This window comes from Chinchilla lanigera, unplaced genomic scaffold (genome assembly GCF_000276665.1).
Source record: "Chinchilla lanigera isolate Chin_1 unplaced genomic scaffold, ChiLan1.0 scaffold00001, whole genome shotgun sequence".
NCBI lineage: Eukaryota > Metazoa > Chordata > Mammalia > Rodentia > Chinchillidae > Chinchilla > Chinchilla lanigera.
Genome location: NW_004955402.1, coordinates 23,666,483 through 23,681,067, shown reverse-complemented (window position 1 = coordinate 23,681,067; position 14,585 = coordinate 23,666,483). Strand labels below are relative to the sequence as shown.

Here is a 14,585-nt window from a genome sequence, read left to right as displayed (position 1 = left end):
CAAGGCACTAGAGCAGTACACAGGCCAGGGTGGGGCCAGGACCTGAGGGGCACAGACACATGAAGGGCAGAGAGGTGACAGTCACCCCTTTGGGGCTCTTCTCTGACTCTTCCCTCCTTCCCTGACCCTTCTGTGCCCTGTCCCACTCTCAGGCCAGGCGTTCCCCTGTTCTCTCCCTGTCCTCGGTCAAAGCCGTACTCTGTCTTGTCCCCTCTCCCCATCTCTGCAGCGTGGCCTAACCTCCTCTGCCAAGGCCAGCTTACTCTGTTCCATCTCCCTTTTCAAGGCAGAAACAAGGCGTGGACGAGGGCAGGGCTGGGGACAGGAGTAGGAGGTCCCCCTTCAGGCCCCACTGTACAGAGTCAGCTCCAGCTGAGAAACTTTTCCACCAGAGCCTGACAACTTATCTCTGCTCAGAATGAAGAAATCATGGGGCTGTGTTTTATCTCACCATCTAGTTTGGCACCTGTCTGACAAATCTGCAAAGCCCTGGACACTGACCACCCTCACATCATACTGGAACATGAAAAATCACCCCAGGAGACACAACTCCAGGGAGAGCAATCAGTTCTACACTCCTAGTCTGTTTAAAGCACCTGTAGGTGCCCAGCCCATGGCTGAGGATAGGTGGGAAACTGGCTGAGGGAGCCCTAGATCCCTGTCAGGGAACCACAGTGGAGCTGGAGAGAAGCTAAGGGATCCGTGGCAGGGTCTAGGGGTGAGTGAGCAAGCCCAGCTCCAAGCTATGGACAAGTTCTGGACGCACTGTCCAAAGCTGATGTAGCAGGGGAGGCTCTCAGAGAAGACCACCCCAGGCATAAATCAGAACATGGGGCCAAATGTCACAAACACCCAAATACCAAGGACAGGGGATGGTAGAACGGCGACCTGAGGGTGAGATGCCCACCAGAACAGACGGCTGCATGCACAGAGGGATTTCATTGCCTTGTTTGATTTACCATCAAAAATGGGACTCATTGTATCAGAAATAGCTCTCCCCCAGCCCCTGAATCTGTAGGACTTACCCCAGCTGCTCTCAGACCATCCAGAGAAGACTGGGGGTCTCTTCCCAGTGGTCTGCACTTCTTCCCTACAGCACCCTGAAGGCTGAAGGATCTGCTGTTCTCGTCTGGAACGGGGCCCTCTACACAGCTTTGCCCCTGCCTTGACTTCACACACACTGCTCCTGGTGAGCAGCTCCCCCATGCCCCTTCTCAGCCACATCCTGCTCCTCATGCTTGCTGGTTATATCCCCCATTAGACACCCTGCTCCCCACCCTCTGGCCTCTGCTGTAAACTCTCCTAAGCCATCCCAAAGCCCTCTTGTGCCAGCTTCCAGCATCCTCTAAACACACAGCCGAGTGTTAAGAGTCCTGGATTCATCCTGATATCACCATTTACCACCTGTGTGACTTCAGGCAGGTTTCTTAACCTCGCCAAAGCTCCACTTCATTGACTGAAGTTAAAGAGACTCTGTTCACTTACATGCTAGGAGGAGTTATAATCCAGCTATATAACGTGGATAGCAGTTGTTCATGTTCTCGAGAGTGTTGTATACCCTTGGGGAGGAAGCCTACGCAGCCTGTGCCCCCCACCTCCTGCAGGTCAGTCCCCAGCCTTGAGTGTGCCTTCTACATGGAAAATGGGGGAACCCTGTGATATCACCCCACCCTAGGGAGGGGGCAGACTGAAGGGTTCATTTTATCTGCTGGGGTTGTCATGGCGAGAAGACTGGTAGCTGAAAGTACCACAGATCTAGAGGCAGTAAGTCCAAAATGCAGGTGTGGGCAGGGTCAGTGGCTAAGGAGGCTTTCTTTGGGGTTTGAAGAGGGCCACCTTCTTGTTGTGTCCTCACATGGCCTTTTTTCTATGTTCTTATGCCCCTGGTGCCTTCTTTTTCTTATAAAGACAGCAGTCTGTGGAATTAAGGCCCTGTACTTACAACTTCATTGAACCTTAGTTATCACCTTAAATTTCCTATTTTCAGATATAGTCACATTGGCAGGCACAGCTTTGCCATATGAGTCAGGGGGACACAGTTCAGTCTATAACAGGGATCCTGCAGACCAGCTTTAAAGAATGACCAGCATATCAAGAGGAGGAGGCTGAGGGCAAGGGAGACCTGCAGGCCCAGGGCATGGACCTGGGTCGGAGAGGAAGATGTGGAAACTGGGTGGCTGTGGGACAGGAGTGGGACCAAATTCCCGGCTAAAGAGCTGGTATTCAACTCGATGGCTCAAAGAACCTGGCCCCACACTGCCATTTCCATATAGATATTTCTCCACTTTCCTGTTCCTGGGTTCCCTTCTCCTAGAGAGGTTGGGGTTACTGATAGAACACACAGGAAAGCCAATGACCATGACATTGTTAGGGCTACACCAGCCTCTCCTGGCTGAATCCTGGTCAGGTTTCCTCACCAGCAAGATGGAGATAACAATCCCCACCTCTGACAGCTGGGAACTTACATAATCTCTAAGCCTGTTGGGAATATGTGTAAGAGGATACACTGGCCGGAGCTGGGTCCAGGCCAGACCTCAGAACCTTCTTGGAGTAGAACACTGCAGGCTTGAGGGAAGATGAGGAGGAAGCAATAGCCTGGGGCAGCCTGGGAGAGGGTAAGATGCTGAATTTTAAAAAGCAAATCAGGAGTGACCTGGAGCCCCTTTCCCACACCCAGGTGCCTAGCTGGCCTGCTAAACCCTCCCCTCCAGCCCTGGAAAGGTGGTGTTTGTGAGGAAGCCAGAAATATCGTTACATCCCTTCTTCCTCTTGTGGTCAAGTGTGCTGTAGATGATTTCCCCTGCTGCCAGGGCTCACATGCAAAGCATCTCCCTTTGTTTTCCTCAACTCTCTCAGGGGTGTCAGATGAGGACCTGGAATCAAACAATGACACCCTGGCCCCTCCCAGTGGACTGGTCCAGGAGGCCTGCCTTGCCAGCCCTGGTCCCCTTGGCCTCCTTCCCCGTCTGCTCTGTGTCCTGCCTCCTGCCTCTGTCCTTCCTAGTGAGGCTGTGTCCTTCTTCTGGCCTCAGCTTCACCTTGCTGAGTCACGGGCATCCTCACTTCCTCCCAGTTGTCTGGATCCAGCCAAAACTCACTCTGAATCCTAGACTGGAAGGCAGGAGGCTTGTGACTGGCTGGCCCAGCCCCTGTACAGGAGAGAATTGGCAGAAAAATCTCAAAGCACCTGACTGCAGCTTCTGTCCTCGTCCTAACACAGGATGGGCCAGGAGGGGAAAGTTCATGACCTTTGTGCCTTGACTTCTCCATCTGTAAAGTGGGGGTGTATATGCAGCCCTGCCTGCCTCTCAGGGACCTGTGTTTATGAGACAAATGCAAATGCAATAAGGCATCCGGGAGGGACACGGCAGGCAGTATTGGCAAAGACATAAGGCACGATGCATCAGTGTGATTTCTATCATTTTTGTTGCCTGAAATACGGTGGGAACTCAAAGCTGAAAAGTCCACCCTGGTGCCTGCAGGCAAGAGTTGAAAACGGCTGCGGAGCCAGGATGCTTGGAGTTCAGAGACCCCTAGTGGCTGGAATGGAGCATTGAAATGGATCCTGAGAGAGGCCTGTGGCCCGCAAGCCTAGGGAGTTGGTCTGGCAGTGCCTCAGAGTCCCTTGGCACATGGACACCCCAGGAGACGAGTGGCTAGACCTAGTCCACCCAAGCTCTGAAGGGTCAGTGCTGGCTGTAACTGGGATCCCAGCCCTGACATCTGCTCCAGCCAAGGAGCTGGAAGCTGCACAACTTCAGCTACTTCCTTCCCTCATGCAGTGTCTGAGAGATGCCACGGTTGGGGCAAAGCTCAAAGCCATGCACTGGGAGGGGCAGAGGTCTGTCTATATACAGATTGGCTTGTTTTGGCAATGCCAACTGTCTAGAGGGACCAGGGCTGGGCCACAGGTGAGCCTTGGGTACAGGAGGACCTTGTGGATGTAAAGGGCAAGAACAAGCATTCCATCAACCTCGGATTCTGCCTGACAAGCAAGCAAGAGCTGCTCAGAGTGGAAGGGGAAGCCCCACAGTGTCTCCAACCCAGAACAACCCCCTGAAATGAGGGAGCCATGAGACTGGGCCACGGAGAGGGGGGTGGGCAGGGCTTTGGGAGGATGCCCTGCAACAGCGTGTGGGTGGGGTGTTTCTGGGTGTGGTCTGTGCGGGAGCACCTGGGTGCCGGTAGCGCAGGTGTCTGCCCCTGTCCCCACGCCCTCTGTAACGCCGTCCCCTGTGCTTTGTTACAGATGAACCGGCCGATCCAGGTGAAGCCCGCGGACAGCGAGAGCCGAGGAGGTAGTAGCTGCCTGCGCCAGCCCCCTTCACGTGAGGGCCCACTTGTCTCTGCCCCTCCCTCCTCTCTTCCCTGCCCACCTTGTCCCGACGCAGCGACTCCCTGGCTCCTCCTCCTGGGAGGGACCTCAGGGCTGGAGGTTGGTTTCGGGGCTTTGGAGCTCTGAGTGACTGGTATGGAAAGACAGTGAGAAACTGGGATACTAGAGTCCGCAGGCTGCAGAGTTTTTCCCCCTGCTCTAAGGAAAGTAGTAGTCCTCGGGCTTTTCCTCTGAGACACCCAAAACAGTGTGCCTGCCCTGGTACTGAGGAGGAGGACCCCACTGTGATGTGATCTGAGTGAAGGGGTGCCTGGCCAGGAAGTAGGCAATGACTGCAGCCCTACCCTAAGATGATTCAGGCGGGAGGGAGCAGGTCTGAGGGGCTGTGGTGGGGTGCGGGACACGCAGGCTGGTGTGGAGGTAAGGACTGGGCAGGTAGATACCGGTACAAGCAGGCAGACAGATATCTTGAAGGGGACAGGCGAAAAGGACATGGACTCACCCACTAATGCTTGCCCTAGAATGTGGAACCTGCCAGAGCCTGACATGAGGTGGCTGCGCCCCTGGGTGGGGAGTGGGTTCGGGAGCTGCTTCACACTGGAGCTCAGCCTGGAAGGGCAGGGCAGGTGGCAGTTTGAGACAGCTCTGTCCCCAGTGACAGCCCCTCTGGAGCTGCATCTCAGCTCCAGGGATAACTTGGCCCCATGTCCGTAGGATGCCCTAGACAGGATCCAAACGTGCTGCAATTGTAAGTGAAAATGAAGGTGTTGATTTCCTACCACCTTGTTTTAAGATTCTATATCATTTTTGCTGTTTTTATGTTATTTTGTTTATGCTTTTGTTTTTGTTATTTTCTCTGTAAAACTAAAAAAAATGGAGTGGAGAAAGTACTGCAATACCTTGGTTCACCCAACGTTTCTGTTTGCAAACAATTCAGTTCATAAATGAAAGAATTAGGCAAAATTTTGCTTCCATTCGCAAAGTCTGCCTGGGTAACAAACGTAACCATGGCCGTCTTCCCCACACAAACACAACTGCAGCCATCTTCCCCCAAATCATAAAACAAATTAAGTGTGTAAACTGATGTATCCCTGTACCTTCAGCATCATGATCAGGCTTCCACCGCCCAGCACTGGCTCCTCCCATGCGAACTGCTCCCCATGATATTCAGCCCAGCCTGACTCACCTGAGGGAGAGAAAGAGATGCATCAGCCCCACAGGAGGAAGCAATTTGCAGGCCACTGCTAGGTCTATCTACCTGGCCCACTTTCTTGAGGAGAAAAGTATCCTCCTTCCTGCTTCCTGCCTTGCTGACCACCACCTCCTTGCCACTTCTCAATGGCCCTCATACCTCAATGGCCCTGCCCGGTCTCAGCCCTGAACTGTGATTTCAGCCACTTCTCTGGGCAAACGGCCAAACAGTCCCTGCCAGTCCAAAGACTCCCAAGGGAATGCTAGGTCCTGCCTGCCTGTGAGGGCCCTGAACCCAAGGACATGCAGTTTAACCAGGTGGGGAGCTGAGCAGTGATATGTCAGAAGGACATCCCAGTAGAGAGGAAGCAGAAGGACATACGGCCTCCAGCCTCCTACCAGAAAGGGCCTTCTCCAGAATAGCGACTGCTTAGGAGCGTTCAGAAAAATCTAGAATATTCCATGAGGCCACCGAGAGAAGTGTAAGAAGTTGAAGCCTTTCCTGTCCTAAGAAGGTGACATCAGGTATAGCCACTAAGGTGCTCCCTAGCCTGCCTCTCCCCTAAGCAGGACTGCTGGGACCAGGAAGCCCAGGTAGCTTCCCAGGAGCTCCTGGCGTTTTCTACCAAGCCCTTCTTCCAGCTTGGCTCTGACCCAAGTGACCATGTCCACCACCTTCCCCAAGCCCAGGGTCTTCTACCCCTTGGCCCTCCCTGCCACACACTTAGCCACACACTTTTTCTTTTTTTAAAACTCTCTTCCCCCTCTCAAAAAGTTACCATGAAATTAAGGGCAAAAAGTGAAATAGACTAGAGCTATTTACAACTTTGGAGAGCCAGTTATCCTGGAAGGACTGTATAGTGTGACAGCAGGTGGGCTGCCTGCCCCTGGAACCTATGGTCCCTCCCAGAGAACTCCCTCACCCCTCCAGCTCAGGCCACTACCATTGGGGACTGCAGCAGCACCTGGCTGGGCACAAGGCCTCTACGATCCACCCCTTCCTAGCCTGGGCCTCTGGACACATGCACCAGCCTTGGGCTGGTATCTTGGTGCTGCCTGAAGAAGCCCCGTGCCTGGGAGTGCAGACACATCTCCCAGGGCCTGCTAAGCACATTCAGTCCTGAGGACCCTGACCATCAATGTCCATTTAGTTGAGGGGCAAAGATGGCTCAGGTGCAAGGTATCTGAGTGAGCAAACCACTTGGATCATGCCACCTGTTCCTGCCCTTTCCCCAGCAGCGACAGGAGCAGTGTCCTTGCCCAGCCTCACCCCGGACTCCAGAGACCCAGGGGCCTTTCCTGGAGACGATCTCCAGAAAGCAGGCCTAGCAAGGCCAGGGTCACTCAGGCCTGCAGTGACTCACCTGCGGCAGCACTCTATTCGGGTAGCATGGCTAGGAGGCGGGGAGGCAGCCACAAAGGGAAAACTCCCCAGTGGACGCAGGTGGCTTAGACAGCAGATGACACCAGAAGTCCCAGAGTGAAGTCATGGAGTGAGGGACAGCCAGGGGCCTCAGAGGAGGTGATGCTTGAGGAGGTGGCACTTCTGGCCTTGAAGGAGGGGAGGTGCCACACGTGGAGAAGAAGCAACGGTGCCATGAACCAGGCCCACAGTTGTGGAGGAGGGAGAGAGGCCTTGGTAGGCAGTATCCAGGCCCCAGACTGAAGTATTCAGAACCCTTGTGAGCATCAGGCGTCCCTTCAGCCCTGCAGCCTCTGGGAGCTCTGCCTCCACCCCTTTTCTCCCTCACTTGCCTGGGAGGCAATTGCTCTCTGACTCCAAGTTGCTAACCTCATCTCCTTTCTCCCATATATCTCCTGCTGCTGACACTTGCCCCAAGCCAGATTAATCAGCTCTTTTATTCTTCCTGCAGTAGAAAAGGGGGAAAGAGAGCCAAACCTAAACATCTATCTATTAATTGCATATTCAATATTAAACAGCGAGATGGTCCTGAGTCAGCACTATCACCAAGCTTTTTTTTTTTTTTTTAAAGAAAGTTGGTTTAAAATAATTTAATATCCATTAAATCTTCTGGGGGAAAGGGAGAGAAGAGAGATGGGAATGTGAAAACTGACTGAAGAAATGGGGAACAAGACAAGGGTGTGGGGCAGGAGGGGTGGGAGGAGAAGGAATGTGATGGGGAGCGGGCAGGAGAGGAAGAGAAGAAAGAAGGGAGTGAGAGAAGTAGAGAGGTAAGGAGAGGAACTTGAAGCGGGGAAAGAGTGAGACTTTCAAGGAAGCAGGCTGGGAGGATCCTGGAGGGGCTAGAAATGAAATCGCCAGAGAAGGAAGGGAAAGTGGGCCCTGGCCACACGCAGAAGTTGGTTCTATCTTTATCCGAACTCCTAGAACTTTGCTTCCAGGCTTTCAATGTCCCAAAGACCTGAGGATAGGGGACCCAGGACAGGTGCCCCTAGAACAGCGGTGGTGAACTTATGGCACTTGTGCTGCAGCGGACTATTTGTTATCATTGAAAGCCCTAAAAAGTTCACCATCACTGCCCTAGAACCTCCACCCACTGCCTGCCTGTAGGGGCCATAGGCCCAGGCCGGGAGAAAGACACCTCCCTGTCTCCCCACACAGAGGAGGCTGCTGCCCCCTGCATGGGCATATCCTGGGCCCAGCCTCTCATTCTACTTTTAGTGCTTCTAGAAGGGTCCTCTGGTCACATCAGTCCACATACATGAAGAGAGGGAGTCCGAGTATGGGTGTGGACAGAATGTCTACCAGAGCCCTGTGGGTACCAGAACAGCCTTTAATGCCCAGGGCTTGGATCTCTGATACATCATGAGCTAAGGCTGACAGGCCGCAGTCTTGTTGGGCTGTTCGGGGGCTTTAGTTCTTCTTTCTCTGGTGTGAGAAGCAAGGAGTGAGGTTAAGTCCAGCAGGGCCTCAGGGTAACAAGCCCAAGTCTTGGGCAGTTCAAGGTCCCCACAGCTGAGCTAGATAAAGGCAAGACTGGCACTAAGGAGCCCCTCCAGAGGGAACCCAGGAGAGGCTGAAGGCCATCCGCCAAGGTGTGCTACCATGCTGGCCCTCCCCACAGGCCTGGAATAGGGAAATCTCACATGCACACAGACATACGCAGGTAGTCGCCACTATGGCAGAATCAGGCCCACTTTCTTAGAGACATTTGCCAAATGAAGTCACCAGCCAACACAGACCTTTAACTGAGACAGGTGAGGCCCAACTGGAAGAACAAGCTGCTGAGTTTTCCTGACGAGTCCTCGGGACCAGGGAAAGGAGGCAGAGGCCTGAACCTACGGGAACCTAGAAAGAGACTTGATAAGCCCATGGAAGGGGGCAGGTGAAAGAAGGCAGGACACTGATCTTGCCATAGTGATGTCCTGCTACTCTCATGGGAGGGCCCGGGATCGGGAAGGGCTCAGTAGAAGCACTCTGAGCTCCAGTCATGAAGGGAGCCCTGGAGAGGTAGTCGTAGTAAGTTACAATTGGAAGACCTCCAGGGAAGCTTCTAGAAGGCAAAGAAGCCTCTTTTATGCCCACCTACCCTTCCCAAGTCCTTCAGGATTGCGTGGGGCTGAACAACACTGCAGGTTCCATTTGCTCACAGGACTCCCATTTCCATTTCCAGACATGGAAGCCCATGCTCCTCCTCTCTGCCTGTGCCTGTCCTTCTCCCTCCAATCTCCATGTCCCTGTCTCTCTCAGCTTTCTCTGACAGGACTTGAGCAGGATGAGGAGGGAGTGGAGGCTGGGGCAGGTGTGACAGCCTGTGTTATTGTGTTTCCACTTGGACCCTCCAGGCAGGGGCTGGCCGAGCCATTTAGCTGAGTTCTTGCAGCCTTTTGCTGCCCCTCGTACATTTAACGGCATCTTCAGGGCGTCAGTCCCCTCACCATAGCGGCACTGGTGTGGCAGTGGAGTCCCGCTGGGCCAGCTAATGAGGTTGGACACAATGCATGTGATGCTACTCCCAGGTCCTCCCTGAGGCCACATTCCCCACCATAAACCCAGCCCTGATTCCCTCCTCCCAGGCCCTCCACCATCTGCAGCCCCATCAGGTCCTGTGGCTTTTTAAATCCTATTAAGTTCCTCATTTTTCCTCTGAGCATCATTTTATTTCTAAACAGACAGACCACGTGCTGTCCGTGAAGGCTTTGAGGGGCTGTTGGAGACCAGCTGAGTAGGGAGGGGGCCCAGGTGGGGCAGCTGCATGCTCCTGCAGTGGTCCTGGCCTGCAGGCTTGGCTGGAGGAGACTAGTGGCTGCAAATGTTGACCTCCTAACGCTGCTTCTCACTCCCAGCCTCTTCTTGCAATTCAGTCCTGAACACCAGAAAAGCGGATTGAATGTTTGGATAAAATAGACATGCAGACTGGTCCCACTTTATGAAAATTCAGTGTACAGAAGTATCTGTTTTCCAGTCCTCAGAGGCAGCAAGTGACTCCCTGGATGGAAGCTTCTGGTGGAACAGAAACTCTCTCAGCGTTCTGCCAAGGAAGCCCTGAGGCCAGGCAGGATACAGAGAAATGGAAGCTGAAGGCCAGATGCAGATAAATCTGCAAGTACACAGGGTCAGTAAGAAACAGAGTCTGGTCCTGGCCCAGCACATTTCAACCTCTAATTTGGGGCTGTCTCTGAGACCCCAGGATGAGTAGAGCCAAGGCCAGCCCTGTCCAGTGGGCACAGTCTGGGATGAGAAGAGCCACCTAACCTAAACAAGAAGGGATTTGAACCTTGGAGAAGAAAGTACCACACCTCCTTCAGCCTCTGTGCTTTCTGAGTGTCCATCAAAGGTCCTTCCATGAGTGAGTGTCCCACCCACTGTGTACACACTCATGTGAGTGTGTGTGTGCTAGAGTGGGCATTCCTTGTTCCTCTGACAGGCCCTCTTCCAGTCCCAGGTCTCTCCTGCTCATCAGGACTGGGACAGCACCATCCTCCTTTCCAGAGCTGAGACTCTGGGGGAGGCATCATGGCAAACAGGTGTGGAGCTGGTTTGGGGAAAGCTAACTGTCTTACTGTCCCAGAGAGATCCCCTGAGCTACCCTACCCACACCCACAAGTCAGCCTCTCATCCAGCCTCTCCCTTTTTTAGCAGGAAGCATAACAACTCCACAGTGCCTCACTGTCTTCTTTTCCATGATAAGAACCCCTATTTTGTCTTCCTGTCTTATACCATCTCTGCTGGAATTTCTCAAGTTGTACCATAGAGGGTCATGTTTTTCTCTGAACCAGCCCTCAGCCTCTGTCCCAGCTGATCTTTTATTTACTTGAATTCCAGATTTATTTGAAGCTGATTTAAGAAAAGACATTCTGAGGCAAGAGGATCACAAGTTCAAATCCCACCCAAGCAACTTACTTAGTGAGATCTTGTCTCAAAATTGTTTTTAAGAAAGGCTGAAAATGTAGCTCAGTGTGAAGGCCCTGGGTTCAAATCCCAGTGCCCTCCCCCCAAACAGACATTACAGTGTTCAGCTTGAGAAGTTCATATCAGAGAAAACAGTACAGAACAGACATCCAGCATGGTCAGGGAGCAAAAAAGTGTACAAACACCACTGGGTCAGGCCAGGTTACCTCTCTAGGGCCTGGCTTTCCTCAAGGACAGAAAGTTCTACATGTAACTGATCACAGTCCCACCCATATTTTGTTGAAGCATTTCTGGCTGTTAGTTTCTCTAGATCATGGGGCAGAATCCTCCACCCTTGTGATTTTATCCTCAATAATCTGTGCTCCTTGTGACTTAAAGGAATCTTAGTTTCCATCCTTTCTCAAGGTCTTCCCTGCTTTAAAAGAAAGTCACTTCCAGTTTAACAGAACTAGACCCAAAGAGCAGCTTCACAAAGAGAGGTCTTTGTGGCTGGGAAGGAAGTGGCTGGTGGGGAACTATCCCCAGGGAGGGCTCAAGGAGGCTCCAGCGGGGCAGACACATATTATAAATACATCTGTAACTCCTGCCATAGGTGTGAAAATATAATTAACTGCAAACCTGCTGAATTTAAATGGACTTTAGGTTTACAGCTGGAGGAGGGGGTGTTGATTGATCTGCATTTTGTTTTTGAGGTTTTTTTTAATGCATTGGGAAAGTTAAGTTGAGACTCGCAGCAACTCGACAAATTCCCTCTGGCCCCGGCTAATTTAGCAAAGGATTGTTTCAGGGGAAATGGGATATTAATCATAGCAAATGGCCTTCTGGATGATATTTAAAAGCTGCCTCCTGCCTGTGTGCCCAGGAATAGGAATGACAGCGAAAGGGAGGCAGCCTGCCCCCCGCCAGGACCTACCCCATCACCACTCCCATGGCGTCTTACCCTTAGTGATGAGAGCTTGGTGTAAGGAGATATCCCATCCTTGGGAGATGGATAAGATGAGAGAGAAAGTCCTCAGTCAGCCTTCCTGGGCCAGGCAGCCCTCTGCACTGCACTGAATGAGCCCTGGCACAGTCTCCTCCTGGCTCCTGCCACTTTCCCCACTAGGTAGAGCCTGATAGCAACTTGGGCATTGGGAATGGTTCCTGGTCTGGGAAGCAGAAAGAGAGAAGAGACAGCATGGACCAGAGATGAGAGCAGGTAGCACCTGCTTGACCACAGAAGGAGCACACTCAAAGAGCAGAGCTTCCCAAGGGGGGAAATGACCTGAACCAAGGCAGCTATGGGCCACCCCAAGCAGTAGAATGGAGGAACTGCTTCAGGAGGAGGGCAAGAGGTGGGAACCCAGATTTCTAGCAGCTGCTTTGAATGGACCTATTTAGAGGAAGGGAAGATATCTCAAGCTTTTTGGGTGGGGGTGACCTGGCAGATGTGGTGTTTTGGAGACAGGAGTTGGGGGATGCTCAACCACATGGAGGGAAGAGCCAGAGGAAGGAGTGGGCAGGGCCACGGCCAGCCTTCATAGCCAGACCTCCTGTTTCTGAAGTCCCTGCCCTTCCCTCAGTGCTGCCCTCCTTAGAGAGCTGTACCCTCCTATCGCAAAGTGCATGGTGACACCTCCCTGAGCTGCTGTAGACAGCACACAGCTGGTGAACTGTGGAAGCTCCCTGATGGCCTCTGTTAGAGTTGTCATTTTATTTTTAGAGTTCAGTCCACAAGCAGGGAGGTGGCACAGTGAGGACCTCCGACAAGGGTTGATGGACCAAATGCAAATAAAAATCCTTCTGCCCATAGCCAGAGCTGTACTGAGCATGCGCATTAGCAGAATGAGACAGAAGAAGACTTCCTAGAGGTGGTGATAATGGGGATGACAGACTGCATCTGGGCCAAGCGTCATAGGCAAAGCTATGACAACAGATAAGCAAGCAGATATGTGGCATCCTAGACATTTTTAAATAACATAAAATGATTAGTCTGGCTGAAGAAGAGGGTCTACTTTCTGGAATAGGAACCTCTGAATATGGTACATTGTGATCTTCTTGCTCTTGCATTATAGGGTATTGCATTTCTAAGCTCTTATCCAGACAGTCTAAATCTGGGAATCCTATCACTTCCTCTCCTTTGGCCCAGGTGTAGACACATCCTAGAGTCTTGTTTCTCCACTTTGTGTTTCTGTCCAGTTCTCCAGATCAAACAAGCTTGGCTGCTATGGTGGGGACTGCTTCCACCCCTCCAGCCCAGAACAGAGCACACAGGCACACGTCCATGTCTGTGGCGGCAGCAGCTGCTGGGGCTCTGGGAGGAGACAATGACTAGACTCAACAAGATCCCAATCCCACCACCAAGTCAACCAGAGCCTCCACTAAGAATGCCTTGAGACTGGCCCAAGCCCAGCACGGGTGGCTGAGCAGCACCCTCATTTATGGATGGGGAAACAAGGACTAGGAGAGGTGAGGTGACTTCCCCAGAACCTCACAGCCAAAAATCGAAGTGTGGGGCCAGAGCTGGGAGGAGCAGATGGAGCAAGACTTAGTACACATGAGTTGAGGAGAATCAACCTGAACAGTTAGGGCCTTGTCTGTCTGGGGCTTGGGAAAAAGAAAGGCTTTACAGAGGCCTAGGCACCACGTACAAGGGTCAAACCCATGACCTGGATGCCCTGGACACCACATCCTGATACTGGGGAGCTGCCCCAGGTATCTTAGAAGCCTGAGCCTTGCACGTACGTCCAATTTAAAGTGACTTTGGACTTTGTAGAGCCCCTTTTCCTGGAGAGCTGATGGGCCACGAAAGACAGATGCACAGGTCTAGGAAGATAGCTCTGATCCTCTGCCAAGTGCCAGAGAAGTTCACAGTCCAGGGCGGAGGATCTACCAACAGCATCAAGAACACATGCCACTGACAGCAAAGGGGAGCCCAGGCAAGCTGGGGCAGTCAAGAGGGATCTCTGCAGGGAGCTCCCTGTTGGAAGGGATTGCAGGCTGAGAAGCCTCTGAGACAGGGAGTGCAGGCCCCACGGCCTAGAGCCTATCCAGGGAAATTGAGGAAACCAAGGAGAGGCTCTAGGGAAAACCAGGCAGAAGAGTCAGGGAATCTCTGGGAGATAATGGGGAACGCTGGTGTCTATAGAAGAGGTTGGAGGCAGGAAGATGGCCACCTCAAGGAGGCCTGGATAGAACACCAGGACACCATAAGAGACTCCTGCAGCCTCTAGCTAGAGGGGCAGGGCAGGGGACATACAAGTCAAGCCATAAATTCAAGAGTCTTTTGTCACTATGAAATGGAAACCCCAAAGTTACTCCTACCCTGTGTAGTACCTACTGTCCTTGGAACTCCAGGCACATGCCCACCTGTGAGGGCCAGCTGCCTGGCTCTCCACCATCAGTCCCAGCCCTTGTCAGTTCACTCTATTTTCTTCAGCTGTTCCCCACGGGCTGCCCCAGCTGGGAACCCCTTTCCTGCCCTCTGTGCATGCTATAAAATCAGGCATGGGTGTTAGTTTCTCATCTCTCTGTGCAGACTGTGTCCTCCTTAAGGGTAGACACATCTGCCTCTCCAGTCTCTGGCTGGGAACCAGGTCTCACAGACCTTGTTCTGTACTTGGCCCATGATGCCAGCCTCCTGCCCACATCTCTGAGCAGGAACCTGCTCCACCCCGAGGCTTCTGCCTGGCCTAGAGATAGCCCCCCATCCCCCCACCCCCACGTCCCACAGGCAGGGGCGGG

The 14,585-nt window shown here is 52.8% G+C and overlaps 1 protein-coding gene across 4 annotated transcripts in view; it reads left to right on the top strand.

Moving 5' to 3' along the window:
• Celf4 (CUGBP, Elav-like family member 4) overlaps nucleotides 1-14,585 on the top strand; it is a 291,336-nt gene that overhangs the window by 217,428 nt on the left and 59,323 nt on the right. For 3 of the 4 annotated variants that reach the window (XM_013510323.1, XM_013510322.1, XM_005372842.1), the window contains exon 3: nucleotides 4,250-4,328. In XM_013510323.1, the coding sequence (XP_013365777.1) occupies nucleotides 4,250-4,328 (79 nt within the window). The remainder of the gene's footprint in view (nucleotides 1-4,249; nucleotides 4,329-14,585) is intronic. The other variant, XM_005372840.1, reaches the window with a different exon arrangement.